The 22489-nt window shown below is 43.9% G+C and overlaps 4 protein-coding genes across 4 annotated transcripts; 2 read left to right on the forward strand and 2 right to left on the reverse strand.

Moving 5' to 3' along the window:
* Positions 1 to 10040: 10040 nt before the first annotated feature.
* Positions 10041 to 12734, reverse strand: BDQ94DRAFT_174094 (male sterility protein-domain-containing protein; the record flags this gene model as incomplete). The annotated part of the gene is made up of 3 exons (XM_026772275.1): positions 10041 to 10252; positions 10303 to 10507; positions 11880 to 12734. The coding sequence occupies 3 exons, from the start codon at positions 12732 to 12734 to the stop codon at positions 10041 to 10043; spliced, it is 1272 nt and encodes a 423-aa protein (XP_026622079.1).
* Positions 12735 to 12759: 25 nt separating this feature from the next.
* On the reverse strand, positions 12760 to 17575 carry BDQ94DRAFT_174095 (uncharacterized protein; the record flags this gene model as incomplete). The annotated part of the gene is made up of 2 exons (XM_026772276.1): positions 12760 to 15786; positions 15839 to 17575. The coding sequence occupies 2 exons, from the start codon at positions 17573 to 17575 to the stop codon at positions 12760 to 12762; spliced, it is 4764 nt and encodes a 1587-aa protein (XP_026622080.1).
* An 895-nt stretch (positions 17576 to 18470) lies between these two features.
* Positions 18471 to 19969, forward strand: BDQ94DRAFT_162257 (FAD-binding oxidoreductase; the record flags this gene model as incomplete). Its single annotated transcript, XM_026769511.1, has 2 exons — positions 18471 to 18587; positions 18668 to 19969. 2 exons carry the CDS (start codon positions 18471 to 18473, stop codon positions 19967 to 19969), a joined length of 1419 nt encoding a protein of 472 aa, XP_026622081.1.
* A 614-nt stretch (positions 19970 to 20583) lies between these two features.
* BDQ94DRAFT_162258 (S-adenosyl-L-methionine-dependent methyltransferase) lies at positions 20584 to 22028 on the forward strand (the record flags this gene model as incomplete). The annotated part of the gene is made up of 4 exons (XM_026769512.1): positions 20584 to 20938; positions 20988 to 21111; positions 21175 to 21629; positions 21694 to 22028. 4 exons carry the CDS (start codon positions 20584 to 20586, stop codon positions 22026 to 22028), a joined length of 1269 nt encoding a protein of 422 aa, XP_026622082.1.
* Between the last annotated feature and the right edge of the window lie 461 nt (positions 22029 to 22489).

Here is a 22489-nt window from a genome sequence, read left to right on the forward strand (position 1 = left end):
CTAATTAGATTCATTTTATTTAGATAATTTTCTCGGAAATCTTGATTCTTTGATTTTTACGGTGTAATGTGCTATACACTGGTCATCATAACACGCTAGCCAATGCATGAATTCATAGTGTGGGTGTCGTCGGTACTTTATATATAAATAATTTAGATTATAATATAGATAATATTTTTATTTAATCTTAATTATATTTAGTACTTCGGGTCTGTATCCTGCGATATACTTCTGATCATGGTGCGTGGAGTATATATTAGTATAGTATATAATTTAAAAAAGCTCGTTATATTCCTTATATCCAGATTTTCTTTTGAAGTATATATACATGCATTCTGGGTTATTATATTATAGATATACTCTGAATACTTTCTTCTTCTGGCTAACCGCGTGTAATTATTAGTGATAATTCTTATTATTATGTCCGCAGTACTTATATATTCTTGGATAAGTAAAATATCTTATTAGATATTTCTTTTATATCTTGTTCCATGCCTCCCAATATCTGAGATTCTAATGTGGGCAGTACTGTATGAGTTTTTTTAGTTTAACGCAGAATCATGCCGGGTTCGTTTAGTATTCCGTGATAATTCTATTTAATTAATACATGATATTATTTTTATTTGGTTCTTGGTTTTTCTTATTACTGTCTTGTTGCATCAAACAGTTCTTGTTATTTCTTGATAGGGATTTTTCTAGGGTATCTGATATATTAATAGATTTCTTCTTACTGGGTTTGAGATTCTTTATTTAAATACTGTATTCTTTGTCCAGAGAATCAAACTCATTCTAAATTATACCGGGATATTTATTCTCTAGAGCTGGTTCATTGTTATTAATTCCTGCTAGTTAATTAAATAGTTCGTAGAGTTAGTGGGTCTTGTTCTGGGTCTCTTATTACTTTAGTAGTACTATTAGCTTATCTGTTATAGTCTGTTATCTTAACTAATCTTAGTATATTCTATTTACTGGTATTAGTAGTTATCCTTGCTGCATGGCCCGTAGCTCCTTGTTACTTTGTAGTAGTATTATAGTTTTTATCCAGACTTCTACTGGTTTAATACTAGTATTATAGACTTCTCTGGTCTCTTTACTTAGTTTTGATTAATTTTTATTTATAGCTCTCAGTTACTTCTGAGGCTGTTGCTGCTATTATTTACAGTTCTTTGACTGGTAGCCTGCTTTGCCGCAGTTAAAGTATAGATAATTCTTTTTATATCTTTCAAGTTCTTTCTTGGATACTCTGCTTCGTCGAGTCTGATGCTGTGTTGTATCCAGTTCTATTAGTTTTGATTTATAGAAATTCTTGTATCCCAGACTTCTAGACTGTGCTGGTTATTTATTATTAGCTCGGTAGCTCTGTTAGCTATTTTATTAAGGCATAGATCTACTGATCTATCAGTCTTTTTTCTATTTCATGTTATACTTGTATAACTTATTATCAATTTTGACTGCCGCTGTGATTATTTATTATAATATTCCTGGTTACTCTTATTAGATAAGTTTCTCTTGGATCTTCATCTTGAGTTCTTTTCTGAATTATATAATATAGGTATTCTCGTCCTAGTCCAGGTGACTGATAATTTATAAAAACTCGGAGATATACTTAGATACTGATCTAGTTTACTTAAGTTGTCATAATTTTCGTTCAGTATTACGTGCTGCGTTGATATCTTTAAATATTTGTTTAAGACATTTCTTGAATCTGGTATAACTAGTAAAGATTCTCTTGGTATTATTATTCTACTTGCTTACCGGCTTCTCTTGGTAGTCGCGGATGTATAATTCAAACTAATTAAACGCTGTTCTGGTTAGGTAGATGGACGCGAAGAAGATCTTATCAATTTTATTTTTAAGCTTCTTTTTATTCATGTTAAGGTATAAGTTTAACTGAGTTAAGAAAGCTCTAAGTCTTGATCAGTTACTGTTAAATAATTCCAGTGGTCGGATCTTGATAGATTTGACTGCCAAGTGACCCTTGAGTAACTAGTTTCATTGTTCCAAGGCGGTGATATTTTCTTATAATTAATTAATTATATTTATTAATTTCTGTATTATTAGACTCTGCTGCTGTCCTCCTTCTTGGACACTGGAGCCCTGCTGCGGAGTGCGTGGCGAGCTTGAGATAATTGATATAATAAATAGTTATAACAGTGAATACTTATACTAACTGATACTTAATATATTAAATTCTAGAATTGTTTCCCTGTCCCAGTTAGCTTAGCCCTGTTGGTATACGTATCGCTGAACTACGTCAAAGGAGGTATCGACTGATGATTATCTGGAAGATAACTTAGTCGTGGACAATGGAAGAGAAGTAAGGCTGAATAGTACCGTGCAGCTATTTATAAGTAAGTGCAGACGAGTGTTCTGTAGCTAAGCTTTTAAATGTATAGTTACTTAAAGACAGTTGTATTGAGCACAAAGAACAGAACTAACTAAGTATATAAGAGAGTATCCTTATATATTCTATTCTTTGTATACTATATTGTATACCATCGGGTCTGTCGTGTACCAGTATAGTAGTTATAGACTATGATGGTATGTCGTATACCATGTGTTGGTTTACATACCGTAGTTACGTGGTGCGAGGCCGTTTCGGGCGTCGTATTGGCAATCCGCAATTGTACTAAATAACAGTTTGGTTTTGCCTGAGCGCTGCCCTTATCGGCGCTTTCTGCCTGGTGAGTCCGCCTTACTAGCAGGTTAACTAGCAGGGGTCCGTAACAATTTAATTCCTGAGATTAAGTAATATTTAAAAAAAGAATTAATTTAAATTATTAATATTTTTTATTTTTAAAAAATAAATTAAGATTAATTTTCTGTTCTCAGTTATATAATATGAGATATTCTCGTGATTTTAATTAATAAAATTAAAGTTGAACAGCTTTTTAACTCTGTATATAATATATATTATTATTACTAAGAATGTCTTTTTCCAGATACTATCTGAATTTTAATATTTTAAATATATAAAAAAAATTTTATAATAAATAGAATTTAAATATATTTCTGAAAATATAAATATAACTGATTTTATAGTTAATAATATATAGATAAATATATTAAATATAAATAAAGAACAACTGATACCTCTGAATTATAAAATAAATAATATTAAAAAGTTTTATGATAATAATAATACTGATAATAATAATAATATAGTAGAAAGTATATATTATAAATTAAATTCTATTATTATATCTTCTTTCCAGAGGATTTTCTAGAGAACTTTCCAGAGAATTCTATAGTAAACTTTAATATTATTATAAATTATACTAGTATCAGCACGGGACAGATTTTGTAATTGTGATTATCTAGCTGTGAATTATTAAGAATAATATAATATTCTATTATATATAAGAGAACTGAGTGATACTTTAAATTTAAATTAAAAAAAAGTTCTTCTAACTTAAATTAGAAAATAGAAAAGTTTATATTATAATAATAAATAGAAGATATACTTTTAACTTAAATCAGAAAATATTATATTATAATGATTAACAGAAGATATACTTTTAATTTAAATTAGAAAATATGCTTTTATATTTCTAAAGATTTTAGTAATATTATATGAATATATAATCTTGGTAAGTTTATCAAGCTTATCTCAGAATTAAAAGCTTGATTATAATAGACTCGCCTGGTTTAACGGAAAGCTTGAAGCTCGGCGGGCGAGCTTTAAATATTTAAAAAAGGCTTGTGAGTCTTACACTACATGTTCAAAAGTCTCAGGACACCCGCCTCCCGCCCTACCAAATGACTCTATTCAAAACACGATAACTCTACCAAGCCTCTCTATATACAAAAGATCTTTGGTATTAATCTTTTCTAGTATTAATACTTTGTATAATAGCCTTTAGATAAACGAACAGCTCTGATATACCTTAGCATTGAATAGATAAGATTATCTAGTGCTGTTTGTAGTATACTATCCCAATACATATATAAAGCATTATTAAATACCTTTTTATCTTCTTCTTTATGTCCCTCTAACCAAAGATTTAAATACTTCTTATAAAGAGTACATTTTAAAAGCATCCAGGCGTATTTAATCAGGTTGAGATCAGATAAATATAGAGACCAATCCATAATCTAAATTCTATACAATTTAAACTAGTATTTGATCTCCTCTACTTAATAAATTAGTATATTATCTTATTAAAATAAGATCTCTGACTTATATACAGATTATAGACCTTCTTCAAGCGCCCAGATATATAAAGATTAAGTATAACTATTCTGAGATACCTCTAGATTATATTCCATGATAATCAGATCTGTACAACTACTAATCCAGATAGCAGTCTAAACCATCTGGCGGTAGATCTTACTATAATATTATACATTAATTAAATCATGTCTATAGCCTTCGCCAACGAATTGGAAGACATATCCAGTGCCTTTTAAAATATCACGCTCAACAGAGTATTTATCAGAGAATATAATATTATTCCAGGTATATTTTTAAATCCATTTTCTGCAGAATTCACAGCATTTCTTAGTATTCTTTCTAGATAGGGGTATCCTCTGCTTAGTCTTCCATTTATATACTTTATAAAAGCGAAGAACACGTCCAATTGTGGTCTTCAAGATCTCTATATCCATGTCAGCATAGATAGCAGAAACCAGTACTTTCCAGCTTATTTTTGGTGATCGGCGAACCATTAAAAATATATATTAACAAGTAGAGCGGCTAAGCTTGCGAGGTCTACCTGAATAAGACAGAGATTTTAACTGTTTATAATTTTGAAAGTGTTTTTTTATGTAATAAATTATTAAATATAAGACACTAAATTGACAGGCTAGTTTGCCTGGGGATATCTTTATTTCTAATCCAAAAAGAATAGCAGAGCGTGTCTCAGGCGAAAGCTCATGAGAATAGCCACAATTTGCACTTATTTCTGTGCTAAAAGACCTCATTTTGGTGGTGTGGTGGTTGGTTGAAGGTGTTGATATTTTTTACGCGTAAGACGCGGGAGCGGGATGTCCCGAGACTTTTGGACACCTATTGTATATAAGCAGGCTCGGGGTCTTCTTGGCACGAGCTGAGCCGGGCGGTCCCGAGCTTTTCGGGCGAGCCCTGCCATGTCTGTACTGGTCAGTTAATATTAAATTTATTAAAATAGTATCAGAGATAGTATTCTAGGATTTAATTTATTTTTTCTATTTATTTATCAGTTTAAGAGTAAAATGCTGTCAAAAACTTTAAAATTATATAATTATTATAGATTAGACTTAATTAGAATTTATTTATAAAAATTAATTCTTAATTAAATACTATTCTATTGGGGGGTCTAAAAATTAATTCAACTTATTTATAAAATAATTTAGTAAAATCTGGAGCAGTTATTATTAATAAAATAATAAAGAAAAGACAGTATTTCAAGAATTAATTAATAATAATAAAAATAGTATTAATAATTTTTCTATATTAAATAATAGAAGATAATCCTGTAATAAAATCTATTATTAATTTAATAAAGAAATAAAAGAGAATTAATAGTAATTTTAAACTGTTATGTGAGCAGGTTTCATCCTGGCTAATATGTATTTATCCGCTGGATACCTGACCATCATTGATCAAGGAGATGATGAAGCAGTCACCCTCGTTGGTACTTGCGGAGAAGACAGAATACGGTTCTAGTCAGAAGGCTATTCAGCCTGATGGTATCAAGCTACTTGCCATCTGCCAGTGGGGCTCTCGATACAGAACTCTACGTGTTCATCACAGTTCAGCAAAATAACAGCTACCTGAAGATGCTGAGTGCATAGGGTGCTCACGTATGAACCTAATCTCTCATATCTCGGAGAGCCACATGAGCACTCTGAGAAGCAAAAGGGTGGTTGGCCTAACAGAAAGTAAGTCTTAGAGTTCAGACCTGCGTCAGTGGCTAAACAGCGGATAGGTTTTCAGTCTCAAACCGCAAGGTCAAGACCAGCCGAGGTCTACAAGACATTTCTTGCCATTGGAAGACAGAAAAGAATAAGTTCTTCCATATCCATGGAGGTCATTGAGTATAATCATGAAAGGATACCTCGAGTCTACTCGACAGTCGAAACCGCTCAGCAGCAGCGGTGGTTTGTGATTTCGAGAAAGCTCCATCTATACCCTTTCTGATTCAATGAGATCCCAACGAGGGCGACATCGGCGGGCCAAATCAACAATCACCATGGAAGGTACCGTCGACAGAAAGTACTCTTGCGACAAGAAACAGGAGGCTCGGGGCGAGCAAGTGAAGCTTGTTATCTCATCTTGTAGCTTGCTGCCGAAGTCCCCGGGAATCTAAAGTACGGAATTAACCTTCTCGCGTACATTTCCAGGGAAATAGTGGCGCTTGGATCATGCCTTAGACTAAGACCTGGTCCATAAAATCACACTGATGACGATAGTGTGCCCGCATTGGAGTACTTTGACGACTTTACAAGTGCCCGACTTTGATGAGAGAAAGATGGCTATATCATATATTGCGCTGAAGCATGTGACGGGATTGATGGCTGAGTCAAAACTCATAAGATTACCAGTATGGGTCCGAGATTTCAGATGGTTGCGGGCTACTTCACACTATCAAATCGTGTCCGGCCTCTCATTACCCTTTCACTCAACCATCCGAGAGGCCAGATTCTCCCTCAATATGCTCGGCATACACATGGATACGTTTGGGACACGCTAGACATGATTGTTTTGTTGTTCTTTGCTTTTTCTTAAATCTCCGTTTATCCGATGCTGTGGCTTCAGTGCTAGATCTATACTTCCACTGACGAGGATCACCGGTTCAATATCGCAGTTGATTGCTCGCCCCTCACGCTCAGATTATCGTGATGCACCCTGCAGCACATTCTACTGAGTACAACAAAATATACCGAGTCAACAATTGCTTCCTCGGACTAGGCGACAATATGAATGGCGAAGAAAACTGATGGATGGCCATCTTTTCTATCGCGACAATCGCACTGATAGCACCATTTCTTCCATCACTTCCGGTGAAGTCCCTCAGGTACACCAATTCAATGACACTCCCATCCTACCACTATTTTTACCTATATAGGGCCTCCGGGTATATCATGCTACCCGTGTTGGTGCAGCAGCTTGAATATTGGCAGATGGAGATCGTCAAAAGACAGAACAAGTGCCAATCGTTTTGCATTTCTACTGCCAAATTCTTCAATCACGGCAGCTATGGTGATCCAAACATGTACTTCCATATTAAGCAGGGCTTCACAGGTCGACATCTGCACAGGCGCTAGAAAAGGCCGCCATGTTGTCGTTTCAGAGACGTGGTCAGCCGTCTTCGACCCTATAGATTTCGACTCGATGATCCCGCTGGCACATACTCCACTAAGGCCTATGCGGAGATGCTTGTATCACTCAGTCTATCTATAATATCGTCGACGACATGGCCGAAGTTGCTCCTGTTAATCCAACCTGAATAATGGGAGCCTACCTAGTGTGTCGCCATCGTCAGGACATATCATATATTATTGTGATTACCCTTAGGTGGAGCCTCCATAGAATCGCAGGGACATCGGGGACTTACCGACTCTGTAGGGGGTATCCACCAATCTGAAGGCCGGTCAAGCAACCTTTTCCTTGCTATATATAGGCCCTTTTATGGCATGCCCATCTGATATGTTTCGGATGCGGCAGAAATGATCATCCATTGCCAGAACCATGAGCATGGCGAGGTGCAGTATTGTGCTATGGATGACTATGAGAATCATAACTCATGCCATTCTGCCATCTACCTTAAATTCCTGGTAAAGGTCGAGCGGGCACATTCTACCCATACGATAGGTCGTGTGGTTCTCTTTCTATAAATCTCAATACCGGAAACCCACTATACCCGATCCATACCACGCATCAGCTCGTGGTCAGAAATTGAGCAGGAGTCCAATGTCAATTCCCGGTTTACTGAGCACCCTTTAGACGATACGACATTGTGCAGGACATCACCAACGTGCATACAGCAACCTTAATTCAGCATCCACACACACAAGCTCCCACTCATCTGCGTTCTTCCCCTACAAATAATACTAGTGGAGAAGAATATGAATTGGGAAAGGATTGGGAGTCCCCACCAATCTCCAGACCGCTACAGTTTTTCTAAAGGATCTGACAGTCAACCTCGCGTTTATCTGTGAGTCTACCTAACAGTAGAACGCGTTGAACGGTATCAGCAACAGTATGGCGATATCCAAGCATCGCAGCCCAAACTTTCGGCCTTATGTCCATGACCATGTTCCACAGCTTTATCTAAGTACCGTTGCATTTATCGAGGATCATTCCAATACTCTGGAACGCTATCGCTAACAGACGGTGTTAAGACGATTTACTTGCCGTTAACACTGGCACAACCTCTCAGTGCTGTATCCTTGGTCTACAATCTTTCCGTGCCCGAAGGTGTGCTCGAAATGTGACGAGCTATATATTGCCTATTTTGAATTTTTTTTCTTGAAATCCCCTTTCTTTCACGGGCCATACTAGAGAAGAAACCCGTTGATATACCCGCTCTTAGCTCTGGTACCGAGGGTCCACTGGCTAGCTAGTCTTACTCACACCCCATGTGTGGTGGTGCCAGGGAGTAATAAGGGAATCATCTGAAAGGTCTGACAACTTGTCTCTTCCAGAACAGTTTGAAGCACCAGCAGCAATTTCCAAGGAACATCCACTGTCGCAATATCTCCCTCTGAAGACGTTCCAAAGAAAAGCGCCGAGACAACTGGGACATGGATTGAGTATCTGCGCAACACGGCGCCCCAAATATCACTGGCGGGCTTGTTAGTACTCTTGGTGAGCGCCTTGCGCCAAATGATCTGCCTCGGCGATCTCTTAACTCCCGAAGACGCCTACCAAGAACCGGCGCCAACGACTGAAATCGCAATTAGTAAGGGTCTACAGATTGTCTTATCTACCGCTATCTAGAACTCCTGGAACATCTGGCGAAGATAGGGATCCGAGTACATGGACGACATCTATGAAGCTTGCTCAAAGTGGATGTCATGTCCGGTGGGCACCTGAGGGTCAGGACACTTCACGAATCACACATGGGACATGAATGCCCATATCAATGTGCCCATTAGATATTGTCGGCCACATGAGCCACCCATCACTGGACCCTAGTGTCACCCAAACAGCCCCTATATGTCTTATAAACGGTTGGCTTCCCTGCACACTACGGAAGGGATGAACGCGTGAAATATCTGCCAGCGTTACCATCCCTTTCTATATCGGCATGCTGCTAAAATGTCCATCCGTGACGATGGAAATTTAGCGCACGGTCATCATAGATCTTTTATAGATGATGGTATGGTCCACGTGGGGAAGCATGCCTTCCTCATTTTGTGCATTGAGTACACAAACTCCTGGTCAATAGGCGGGATGATTTAAACACCCAAACGTGTCTGCGCCTTGGTGGACGATGTTGTTCTAACTGTGATGGGAGAATATTTACCAAGTCGGGAAAAGTTCGCAGAGGGGAGTGACGCTTCGATTTGGTATCACCCCCGCTACTCCCCCAATTTCCCATGCTGCATGGGCTGTCACACAACTCGATCATATTGGACATGGATGTTTGTGCTCGTGGAAACATCCGGGAGGTGTTCCGGGTATAGCTGCAATTCGGGAATTGCCTGCGGGTATTTACAGATGCAAAGGCTGGGAGGGCATCATGGTGGAGAAATATGGACATTGAGGGGTTATGATGGTGGTAAAATGGCAAAACTTTCTACTGCCTACTATCATGGGAAAGAGTACTCAGGCAGAGTGAGGATGACCCTGATTGCATTGGCAGATTTATAACACCGAATATGATCTGTGTATTCCATTGACTGAATCCATTTACCTTTCTGGGATCGGATTATTCTGTGCAGAGTAAACGTCCAGAGCAGGTCTGTAACCGGTGATGTGCCTTCTATCACGTTAGTATCCTGCTCTGCCCATTCCAAAGCATTCTTAAATATTACGAAAAGAAGACGTTTCACATCCTTTGAGATACTGTGTGCCCTTGTTCCTCTAAAACAACAATCAACGACACATAGGTTTATGAGCGCTTGTACTCCCCATTCGCAATCATCTCATTGATAGCCCTCTCCGTAACCTTGGTTGCTTCGATCCCAGTAGGGGCGCCACAGTAAACAGTGGCCTGCAAAACAGCCTCGCTAATCTCCTTCTCGGTAAGGCCGTTGATGATAGCGCCGCGAGTATGAAGAGCCAATTCCGGCCAGGCTTTCAACGCAATCAACATACCCAGATCTGAATCCGATTTAGCTTTGCTTACTCTGTCTAGGAAGCTTATCACGTACTCAACAGGCTTCGTTGCTTCCGCTCAAGTCCTGGTCTAGTCCAAATATGCCCCCAGCACCATTCTGTGATTAATTCCTGGCCAGGACGCGAAAAGTCGCTGGATCCTTGAGCCAAGGCTCTATCGACGTAGGTATCGCCAACGACGGCGCGGCGTAATTTGATACCCTCCTCGAAGAGAGTTTCGTGGAGCTGGTCAACCTCGACCTTTTTGGTCATAGTGTGCGGTTATTATGGTGTGGTAGGAAGACTGGCAATGGGAGACAGATCAAGAGTTGTGATACTGACGATGGAAAAGAGGGAAATGGTACAGAAGATATATACCTCATCTCAGCGCTGGCGCTTTTATGTACCTCAGCTCTTGCGTCATTTGTGCTTCCCCAAATCTGTCGCTCCGTCTCGATCGGGCCAAGATCGACAATTTCAGGACCGGTGATAATCTATTAGTCTGTCTGCCTGCATGGGGAGGACATGAATCTGAGGGGTATGGCTTACTCTCGGAGAGAATTTTGCCGTGAACACTCTGCAGATGATTAGAAATCTCGCGTCTATCGAACAAGGTCCGTCCACACCCTTCCCTAAGGACAGCTTTGAGGACGCCCCACAGGTGCATTTTGGATGGGGAGAAGGATATCCAACTGTCCCTCAAAGATATGTAAAATTCCGTACCGCCCATCCAATGACACCGATCAGGCAATAGTCCGGTGGTTCCTCTTTGGCGTGGATTAGCCTTTGGGAAACCGCACAAAGACAGGGGTTGCGGGCAGATACGTCCTGTGCGATTCATCCTGATTACGGTCCTTCAATTCGATTCCTATTCTTACACCTGATCGAGCTCGCTATGTAAGATGCTAGCTATGCAGGTGCTTCACCAATTGAAGCAAAAATATGGCCCTGGACACCGCCGAATTCCTCAAACTCGCAGTAATCATAAAGCAACGCATGCTCTGACGTAGCAAGGTTGTCATTGTAGCTAATCACAATTTGAAATCCAGTAAAAGCAAGCAAGGCGTACAGAGTAGTCATAAAAAAGTAAATATAAACTAGTGGCGCAGCTGATCAGCTGCCTTAGCGTCCTTCACTGCTGCATCAGCGCCCCCACCCGGCTCGGGGATGTCCGGTACCCAAGATTGCGACCATCTTCATGTGATGATTAATCAGTACAAGATTGTTAGTTAGTTAGTTAGAGACTACAATGCGCTAAGAGTTTTAGATACGATTGTTTGCCTGCACACTAAACCCGTCCTCTTCTTGGAGACTAGTACTAATTCAAGTCACGTCAAAATACCTGTTCTCATAACTAAACTTCAACTGCCTCATGCCCTCTTTCCAATCCATCCCGTTCCTTGAAGCAGGACCTGGAGGCACAGGTAAAAACCCAACCCTGACAAGGAACTCAGCGCCCATCCTAACAGCCATCTTCAACCGCACCGGAGTATCACCACATTTGCCTCGTTCCAGCCACTCTCTCGTTTCCCTGCAACCATCCATATACATGTTTCAATGGCCAAAGCGGGTGTTGCTCTCTTGCATCTTCAAGATCTGATTCGACAAGATCCATCCACGAAGCTAGACTTACCCCTTCCAGCTTGTACCCCATATCCTCCAGTATTGCCCAGAACTCCCTCCAGGCCATGCCATGTGTAGCATATTCATCACCTAGAATATCACTTCTCGTGCTGAATGTTGCCTCGAGAACTGCCTCCGCAGTAGTAGTAGCATCGGAAATGGATAGCCATCCCTCGGCGTCCTCGGCGTTATATACTCCCAGTTTGACGCATGTAGCCACCAGCCGCCATATATAGTCCGTAGTGTTGGAATAACCTTCGGTTGGTGTTCCAATCACCCACCCTGGGTTTATAACAGCAATATTGTCTGTTCCAGCGGTAGTAAAGGTTCCTGGTAAACTGCGCGTTGCGGCCCGCCTGATCACAACCTCGGAGATCAGCTTCGTCTGGCTATACGGGATGGCATCGGGAGCGGACAGCTCCGCCACAACATCTCCCTCCTCATGAGCCTTCCATGGACGGCCATCTGTAATATAGACAAACCTCATCGCGGGGCATCTCAGTGCGACTAGCAAAAGTTCTATACTTGATCCAACGTTGGCGGCCTCTAGAGCTTCGTAGCTTTTCGTCCAGTGCACGGTGGCGCCGTTGTGTATGATGGCATCTACTGCTTTACCACAAGTGAGTATTTCCCAGCGGGTGGGGTCAAGTCCGAGTTTGGGTAATGCTAGATCTCCCCGCCAAACCTCTAGCTTCTCTGCGTGGTGATCCGTCCACCAGAGGGCTTCTTTAGCCATACGAATGGTGCGCTGTCTCGCAGCGTCATCTGTATCACCCCGGACTAGACAAATTACATGGCTAACTTGGCAGTGCGACAGGAGTTGGCGGAGTATTTGGGTACCCAGGAAGCCGTTGGCGCCGGTCATGAAGACGGTGAAGGGTCCGTTATCTCTACAAAATCCGCTCCCGGACGACATCGGTCAGGTGGTATGGCTTAGTAGCCATTGCCGGTTCCTCGCTGGCAGGCATACCATTGCTATCCATGTGGATGAAAGCGACTAGCACCGGTTTCGGCTCTCCGTCATTCTCAAGTCCAACGACTTCGGCAACAACCTCGATCGCCTTCGTTGGCAAAGAAGCCAGAACGTGATACTCAATATCGCCGAGCTCTACACGCTGGCCACGAATTTTGACTTGGTTATCTTTACGCCCCATGAAGGTCAGACTGCCATCCTCGTTATATTGCACTAGATCGCCAGTTTTATAAAGGCGGCCACGGCGGCCAGGATGACGTGGTGATCCCAAGAGCAGCCACTCGGGGTCTTCCACGAATGCTTCTCCTGACTTTCCTGGATTGTTCATATAGCCTAAGCCAACAAGAGGTCCTTCGAGGAGTAATTCACCGGTGCATCCTGGCGGTACTAGCCAATTATGGTTCTCAGGATGTACAATCCACGTGATCAAACCCGCACCTTTTCCAATCCGGGTAGCCTCTGCTGTGTTGAACGGACTAGCGTTGATAGTGCTTATCGGTGTGCACTCAGCAGGGCCATAGGCGTTAATCACATGAACATTGCTCGATTCCCATCGGTCAATATCGTACCTTGTGACAGGCTCGCCCAGGAGTATCAACGTCTTGAGGTCGTATACTGTCTCCGGGTCTAACAGACGGGCTACCGTTGGGGTTAAGTTACAGATCGTAGGCCGCATGGCAGCTATAGCGCTGCCAATATCACTCCTGTAGCTTTGTTGCGATGGTATGCACAGACACCCTCCAACCGCAAGTGTGGTTAGAATATTATGGATCGCGGCATCGAACGAATATGATGCACCATCCAAGACTCTAGACCTCGCCGTAAGGTTCAAAAGCCTTAATTGAGAGTGGAGAGCAGAGCAAAAGTTCTCGTGCGACACCATTACTCCTTTAGGTGTCCCGGTGCTACCGGACGTAAACACAGCATACAGTAGGCTGGAGGGTAGTTGTGTTCGTCCCATGACACCGTTGGAATGAATTCTCAAATGAGTTGAAACTGTGGACAAGTCTGGACCAACTTGTATTGCCATCTTGCATAACCGACGGCTTAAATCCATGCAGGCTTGGGAGGAAAGCAGCGTTTTAGACCCTACTGTTCGAAGTATGGAACGTAATCGAGATTCGGGTAGAGAAGGGTCGAGCAATACAAATCCTGAGCCAGACTTCAGGACCCCGAGGATGGATACTATTGCCCACTTTGATTTCTGAAAGCAGAGTGGAACCACATTATTTGGACCCAGTAGGGGCGGACTGACCCCAAGTTTGACGAGCTCGGTTGCGAGGCTTGTGGCGAGATGATCTAGCTCACCGTATGTTAGGTCTCCATCCCACGCATGAATCGCCAGAGCGGTCGGCTGTTCGTCCACCTGTTTCTTAATCATCTCAGTCATAGTAGTTCCCACCGGGCATGGAACGGTTACATTCCACTCCCATATGCGCTCAAGGCTTCGGGGAGGCACTGGTGCAATGTCTGCTATCCTTCGATTTGGTACCGCCGTGCAGAGTTGCTTTATCATAAAGTTGAGTCCATCTAGTAAGTCTTGCATAATCCACGATCTGATAACACTGGAATCGAATCTAGCGTTGACACGCCCAGTCCCAAGCTGCACCTCCAGTACAAGGGCATAAGTGTCGTCCCATTCCGGCTTGTGCCATTCTTCCCACTTCCCAAAGATATTGTCGACCCTTCCAGTTTCCTGTGGTTGGATAATGAGAAGTGTCTGAAACATACACGCCTGATGAGCGTTGGAGCTGGTTTTAGCAATGTTGTGCAAGCCGAACTGCTCGAAAGGTATCATGCTCGTCATGTGCTGCTGCATGGTTGTGAGATATTCTGTAACCGTTTGTGACTCCTGTATGTTTACATAGAGTGGTATTGTCGCAATCGTTGGGCCTACTATCCCTTCAATACCGGCAACAGGTGCGCTCCGTCCTGATGTTGTTATTCCAAACACAACCTTCTTAGAGTTGGTCATGCAACTGAGGAGGAGAGCGCAGGATGATCGGACAAGTATAGCGGGCGTAACTCCAGGTGTATGTATGCTTATCGATGGTAGCTTCTGTGTGATTTCACTGTTGGTCTTAACCCGCTGTGCAGCCGAGGGAAGAGATGGGAATGGTGCGCAGTCACATTCGGCAAGGTGATCCCTCCAGTATTCAATAGCGCGTTCGTGGCTCTGACCCTGAATGTACTTAATGAAGGCCTTGAACTCTGGCTGAGTCGGTCTCTCGGGCATGCCATTATATGCATCGCTCAATCTTTCGAACAAGAGTGGCATCGACCATCCATCGTAAACAGCATGATGAAGTGTCAGCACAAACCAGCGGCGATTGACTATGTCGTCTGTGACGATCGCACAGCGTACAAGAGGTTTCCCCAGGCCCATCGGGGTTATTTTGTCTCTTGCAAGATATTGTTGTAGTTCTTTCGCATGGATCCATTGGATGTCTCCCTTCAAGACCACCTGCAAGAAGCCCATGTCGCCATGTTGTATGATCCTTGCTCGTAAGATAGGCGTGCTCCGGGCCATCTTATCCCACGCGCAACAGAAGTCTCTTGTGTCTATAGTCGGGTGCAATCCCAGAACTCTTTGCGTCATGTATGTTCCCAGATTTTGCAAGGATAGAGACAGGAGGCCTTCTTGTAGGGGTGTGCAAGGATAAGCGTCCTCCACTGTGTTGGGATCAAGCTGATACTGGGCCACATCTTCCTGGAGAAGTGCTTCATTCCATCCAATTTCCAAGAGAGAATAAGGGGAGATTGTCTCCACATGGTTTTCACGCTCAGGACGACACCGACCTTCCAAACTACCAAATGTAGGATACTGGAAGATTTCGGAAAACGTCAGCCCGAGGCCAGCCTGTTGAACCTTGGACACGACCTTCATCGCTGCAATCGAGTCACCCCCCCAGCCGAAAGAAATTGTCTCGTAGCCCCACGGACTCTGGATCAAGTCCTAGGACATCACCCCAAATTTTCTGCAGCTCAATTCCTACGTGGGATGTTGGTTTCCCCTTGACCACGTGGTTTTGCTCCCTAGGAAATTGCTGGAACCACAAAGCACCCATTTCCCGGAGCTTTTTCCGGTCTAATTTGTCTGACATCGTTCTGGGAACTTCGCGTATAGACAAGAAAATAGACGGTATCATATATATTGGCAGGCTCTCAGCTAGTATGTGTATGACGTCTCGTGGCACATGGAATATCTCCATGGGAGTATTTTCCGGTCCCTTCGCATTCGCTGAGGTCTGGTGTGGCTGCACGAAAGCTGCCAGCACTGTACTTGATTCTTTCCGTTTGACTGTAATTGTATCGACAATAACCTGCTTCGCTTCTGGCATGTGCTGCTTTAAGCAGACCTCTACTTCTCCGAGTTCCACTCGCTGTCCGTGAATCTTAATCTGTGTATCCTTGCGATCGACATATATCAGGCTTCCGTCGTCGTTGTAATAGACAAGGTCCCCTGTTTTATACAGACGTTGTCCACTTCGTCCTGAAATATTGGATGCACCTTGCCGTAGCCATACTGGGTCATGAATAAAAACTTGTGCGGTTCTTTCCGCGTCATTCAAGTACCCTTCACCCACTAGTGGTCCTTCCAGAAGTAGCTCACCGGTTTCACCAAGGGGTAGTAGATGGTCATGGTTATCTGGATCGACAACCCATGTCACTAGTCCTGCACCTCTGCCTATTCGAGTAGCCTCCTGCGGGCTCGCCGCGCCGGTGTTGATGAGGGCGTAGGGAGTACATTCGGATGGTCCATATATATTGCTAATTTTCACTTTACCCCACCAGCGTTGAACGTCTGCGAGAGATAGAGCCTCACCAAAAAATAAGATCATCTCTACAGTCGGGATGTCAGCAGGGTTCAGCATTCTGGCAACCGACGGGGTAAGACCGATAGCATTTGCACAGAGAGACGATATGCTTTGAGCCAAGTTGCTTTTCCTGTCCTGCTCTGATGGTACACACAAACAACCCCCTGCGGCCAGGATCGTAAAGTTGTGACTCAACGAAGCATCGAAGCCATAGGAAGAGAAGTCATAGAACCTGGTTCTCTTTGTGAATCCCAGGAGTGGCAGTTGGTAGTAGAGAGATGATGCATAATTGGTATGTGTTATTACTAATCCCTTTGGTGCGCCAGTAGAACCTGATGTAAAGGTTAAATACATGGCTGACGATGGGTGCACCGGCGGAGGGTCTTGTCTTTCGAGCTTATTCAATGCCTTGAAGAAGGTCGAATCTATGGCAATTACGGTCTTAGCCAATGATACCGCCATGTCCTTGCTTGGAACAGATGACAGGATCAAGTCTGCGTTCACGCTTTCAACAATCGCCTGAAGACGCTGTTTGGGGAGTGATGTATCAAGCATAACAAATGCCGCACCGGCCTTGAGCACACCCAGCATAGCTACAGTTGTCCACCGCGATTTCTCAAAGCAGAGAGGCACAGCCATGCCTGGTCGTACTCCAGAGAGGATGAGCCAATTTGCTAGTTTCGCGGCGAGCTGTACCAGCTCTCCGTAGTGCAATTCGCCATCCCAAGCTGAAATAGCCAGTGCATCAGGTTGACTCCGTGCCTTTTCCTCGCATATCTCGTGGACACAACGCATAATCGGATATGGTGATATTTTGTTCCATTGCCAAATCTTGATCAGATCACCCTCGGATATCTCCTGGAAGCTCGATACGTCGGTATCGTTCATATCGGGTTTCGGTGTTGTCAGTGACATTGTTGGAACAATGGTGGAGTGCCGCGATTTGAATGGTAGGTCTGTTTCTGTCTGTTCTTTCTCACACAAGATTAGGGATGAACGTTTCTATCATTCGTCTGGATTCAGAGATCAATATCAAGGTGGCAGATATCAATGCGTGTCAAGCGCCCTGGTGTTTCTTTTTCTGATGTCGCACATTATATAAATACGAAGTATATCCAGAACACGAGCACAACCAATTCTGTCAGGCAAATTGAGTGTCGATCAAGTAGCAGAATACGACAGGATGGCCTGCTCTTCGGGTCAGCAACTGACAGGATTAACTCTCTCGAAGAATGGATGGGCATCGCAGACTCTAAACACACATGATCAAGAAGTAGGGGCAACACGCTGCATAGATGTACATCGGCATGGTGATCCCTACTCAAAATGCTATAAAGAAAGTAGGAATGTATCTACCTGCTGCAGCCCTCAACAAATTGTACAATGACGAGGTCATCCGATAGGGTGCCGAATGATCCCTTACTAACATTTTAACAAACTTGGGAGATAGGATTCTTCGTCCTTGCTTTTCTTCATGCGCATTGACGGTACAGGAATGGCGGCGGCTGCACAGAATATGTCATTTGTCATGAGAATTCATGTCGCCAATCAAAGATGAAGTTCGGTTGTACAGGCTGACTCGGCAGACTTGTGAGATTAGTGCTTGGGAGCAAGAATATACAAGATCAGATTAGCGTGCAGTAGTCCGATTCTAGGGATGAGCTTACAGCGGAAGCCGATCAACATATTTTGGCAGTCTTCAGTTGGCTCTGGCTCAGTTACCCACACACAAAAGCACCACGTCGGGCTACCATCGTTTAGCAAAATCTCTTAAGCTTAACATTCAAGTTACACTACATAATTTTTGACAATGTCTGAATGGAACCAACTATACGAAGTCATTGCAGAAGGACAAGTTTTGATGCCAGATGATGCTGGATATGCTGCCAGCCTTAGGAGATGGAGCAAGGCAGCTGAAGTCAATTCTGTCAGTCAGACCCCCGATTTCCAAATAACGAGCCCAACCGTCATGTTAATTGTAAGTATGTTATACTAAATCCTTCCTAGGCCGTTGTAGTCAAACCAACCTGTGCTGAGGAGGTAGCTGCGGCGGTGAAGTTTGCCACTGCCAGCAAGCTCCCCATGGCCGTCTGTGGCGGTGGTCACTCGACTAGCGGGGCGTCATCATCAGAAGGTGTTGTCATACACCTTGGTAATATGCGAAGAGTCGAAGTGGATGATACTAACATGACTGTGTCGTTTGAGGGTGGTTGCCTGTGGGCGGACATTGACAAGGCTTTAGAGGCCCGTGGATTGGCTGCTGTCGGGGGTGCTGTGAACCACACGGGAGTTGGAGGGTTGATCCTAGGTGGTGGTCATGGATGGCTGACAGCGAAGCATGGCCTCGCAATTGACAACCTCATAGCAGTCCAGATTGTCACGGCTGATGGCTGCATCCTTGACGCCTCTGAAACAGAAAATGCAGAGCTGTTTTGGGCCGTCCGCGGGGCTGGCGCACAGCTTGGGGTGGTAACGCGATTTCTGTACCGTGTCCACCACCAGGAAGAGGTATGGAGTGGTATCCTCGCGTTTGGCCCGGAAACCCTACCTCAACTGGTGGCATTTGCCAATGAGTTTCACAATCGAGATAATCGCGAAGGTCACTGCTTGACTATCGGAGTGGGTCACACGCTGGATGGAGTGACCCGTATACTCACTGCTGTCCCACTTTATCAGGGCCTAGAGGAGGAGGCCAAGGAGTTCTTTTCACCACTGCTTGATATGAAACCTATGATGAACTCGACAAGAATGATGTCCATCGCTGAGGTCAACACCTTACAGAACCCATCGTGCGAATACGGAATACGCCGTCACCAAGGCTCCGCAAATGTCACGATGCCCCTGCAAGCAGAAGCCATTCAGCAAATGGCAGATATGGTCTGGTCGTTTCATGATCGCCATCCGAACGTAACCATTTGCTCCATGGCAGTGGAACTTTTCTCGACCCACAAGCTCCGCGAGGTTCCTCAGCATGCTACTGCGTACGCCAATCGTGGGGCGTACTATGATGTTGTCACAATTTTTGGATGGACAAATCCCGACCTTGATGTGACTGTTCGTCAATTCAATTCGGATTTATGCACGATGATAAGAAGTTCCAGCGGATATGAGCGTCGGCGTTACTGTGAGGGGGAGCATTGCGAGGCAAGTCCAGTGGGGCGTTATCTTAACATGGAAAATGGGCCAGTAAAGCCTGCTGATGCATATGGAGCCAATCTGGAGAGGCTGAAGAGGGTGAAGAACATCTATGATCCTGAGAACATTTTCCATAAGTGGCATGGTGTGGTTGATGGAGGTTACAAGAAATGAGAAAGAGCCGGAGACCTTCGGTATTCATGCATTGGTCTTTCTCGTCTAGATCTCTTGTTAATCATACGGAGAGCTGCATACGATAGCGGTTGTGCATGAAGCGAAGTAATAGCCACTAGTTCGTAGACGAAGTTCCCGATAACTAAAACAGGATATCTGGACCATCCATACGAGGTACGTTGCATAATGCTATGTCATAAGACCATTACAAGTTGGAGTCTTTTGAAAGAGCAAGATTGTTCTCCGAGCCATATCGCTTTGTCATTGGACGGAACATGGTCTTTACTTTGGGATGGGCGCATGGAGAGGTTGGTGGCCGCGCAAGCAGATGCTGGGAAATGCTGCGGATGCTGGTGCAAGTTAGTGTCGTAGCCGAGATGCACGGTTCAAAACTGGGAAATGGAGGATGCTGCTTCAATTACCAACTTCAGTTAGGATTTCCATCAAGCAGGACAGGGGATCCCAAGGACGATAACTTTCTGTCTCTTACTTCCCCACATACTCTCGCTGCTTCAAAGGTAGCAAGCAGACTCTTGCGTCAACCCCTCATCATATAAGGTCTTTGTGGGACCTCCTTTGTCTTATTTGACCATTACATATCAATAAACGTAGACATGACAAACACACTACACAATCCATCCACCGTCGACATTTCTGTCGCTTCGTCTCCTAGCAATCTTGGCGATGTTCCCAAGTTATTGAGGGAAATCAAAGAAGATGTCGAACGCTTGAGTACTGACTCGGATGACATTCGCAAAGACGCTCTCTTCAAGTGTCGGAAACTATTTCAGGCCCTATCCACCCCTCGAGAGATCATGGCCGATCACTGTTGGGGTCACATAGGGGCCATGATGGCAGTAGGATTTGGCGTGGAATCTGGATTGTGGGTCTTGATGGTTCAAAATGGAGATAAACCCCAGAAAGTTCCAGACCTGGCCTCGAGCCTCGAGATTGAACCGAAACTTCTCAGTATATTTCCTATTACCCAGTACCATGAGTATCACTAAAACAAATCAAGGTCGGCTCCTGCGCCACCTCAGCGCTATGGGCCTGCTGAACGAGGTCGATGAGGACGAGTTCCAACCCACAAATTATACCAAAGCCCTCAGTCTCCCTCAGATTGGGAATGGATATCTCGGGCTGTGAGTACTCTACGGTTGTAGGTTCTTAGATTGTAATAGCTAATATATTTCGTTGCGAACTAGTACTGCATGTACCAGTGGCGGCTGCCTAAGATTCCATGAATTCTCTCGGAAGCGTCGTTGGACAAATCCAACAAACCCTGAGGACACATCTCTGATGTATGCGTATGGCACTGACAAAGACTTGTTCGCCTGGGTGAACGATTTAGGTTATGGGAAACACTTGAATGATTACTTAGGCGGCTACAATCTCGGCCGCCGGTGGTGGACGCATCCTGATGTTTATCCAGTGAATGAGAGGCTCATTAGTGGCTCCAATCCTAGCTCAGATGCACCTTTTCTCGTGGACATAGGTGGTAACGTCGGCCATGATCTGGCAAGGTTCAATGCCGCATATCCAGATGCACCGGGGAAGCTCATCCTGCAAGATTTGCCCATGATGATTCGCCAAATCAAGGATCTGGACCCGGCTATCATGCGTATGGAGTATGACTTTCGGGAAGAGCAGCCTGTTAAAGGTGCGTTCATTCTTTTGATTCTTTCTAGGCGTTTCAAGCTAACTTGAGGTTGGAATATTCCCAGGCGCTCGAGCCTACTACATACACTCGACTCTACATAATTGGTGCGACGATGTGTGTGAAATACTACTCAAGCGTGTCAAGGACTCTATGAAACCTGGGTACAGCAGGCTCCTGATCAATGAATTTGTTGTGCCGGAGACCAGGGCCCACTGGGAAATCACCGGGCTTGATATGATGATGCTGGCGCTGTTTTCCTCCGAACAGCGTACTCGAGCAGCGTGGTATGACCTGGTCGAGAGAGGGGCTGGTCTGAGGATTGTTCAGATCTGGAGTGCCGGTGCTGGGGTGGAAAGCGTGATTGAGTGCGAAGTCGCTGATGACGAGGGAGAGGCATGACATGAGACTTGTAGAAAACTAACCGTCTTGCCATGCGACCGACACTTCAAATAAAGATAGTGATTTCGTGAAGGTACATGTTACGTTTTATGGAACGATATAGCTGACTAGGTAGAAATTGAGCCTCATGAATATAATGCGAGACTGGTGATCATCCTTATCAAGGATCATAACGGATACCCGTTCGGCAAACTGTACTTATCCGACAGTTCTTTTCCGGGCTCTCGGTCGGATATGAAGCTACCCGGAGAAGCCTGTCAGCCACGGACCTGGAGTCGGAAATGTTAAAGCAATGCCTTCGAGAAAGCAGGTCTGGGAACTAGACTCATATACTGAGACAGAGGCTTTGCACATATTCTAAATCCTTTCTTCGAAGATAAAATAAGGATCTAGATATTATAATCAACTTATATCTTGCTGCCCGAATCTTCCCACACCCACTGCTGCTATTCTACAGGCTA

Source organism: Aspergillus welwitschiae, assembly GCF_003344945.1.
Source record: "Aspergillus welwitschiae strain CBS 139.54b unplaced genomic scaffold BDQ94scaffold_39, whole genome shotgun sequence".
Classification (NCBI taxonomy): Eukaryota; Fungi; Ascomycota; class Eurotiomycetes; order Eurotiales; family Aspergillaceae; genus Aspergillus; species Aspergillus welwitschiae.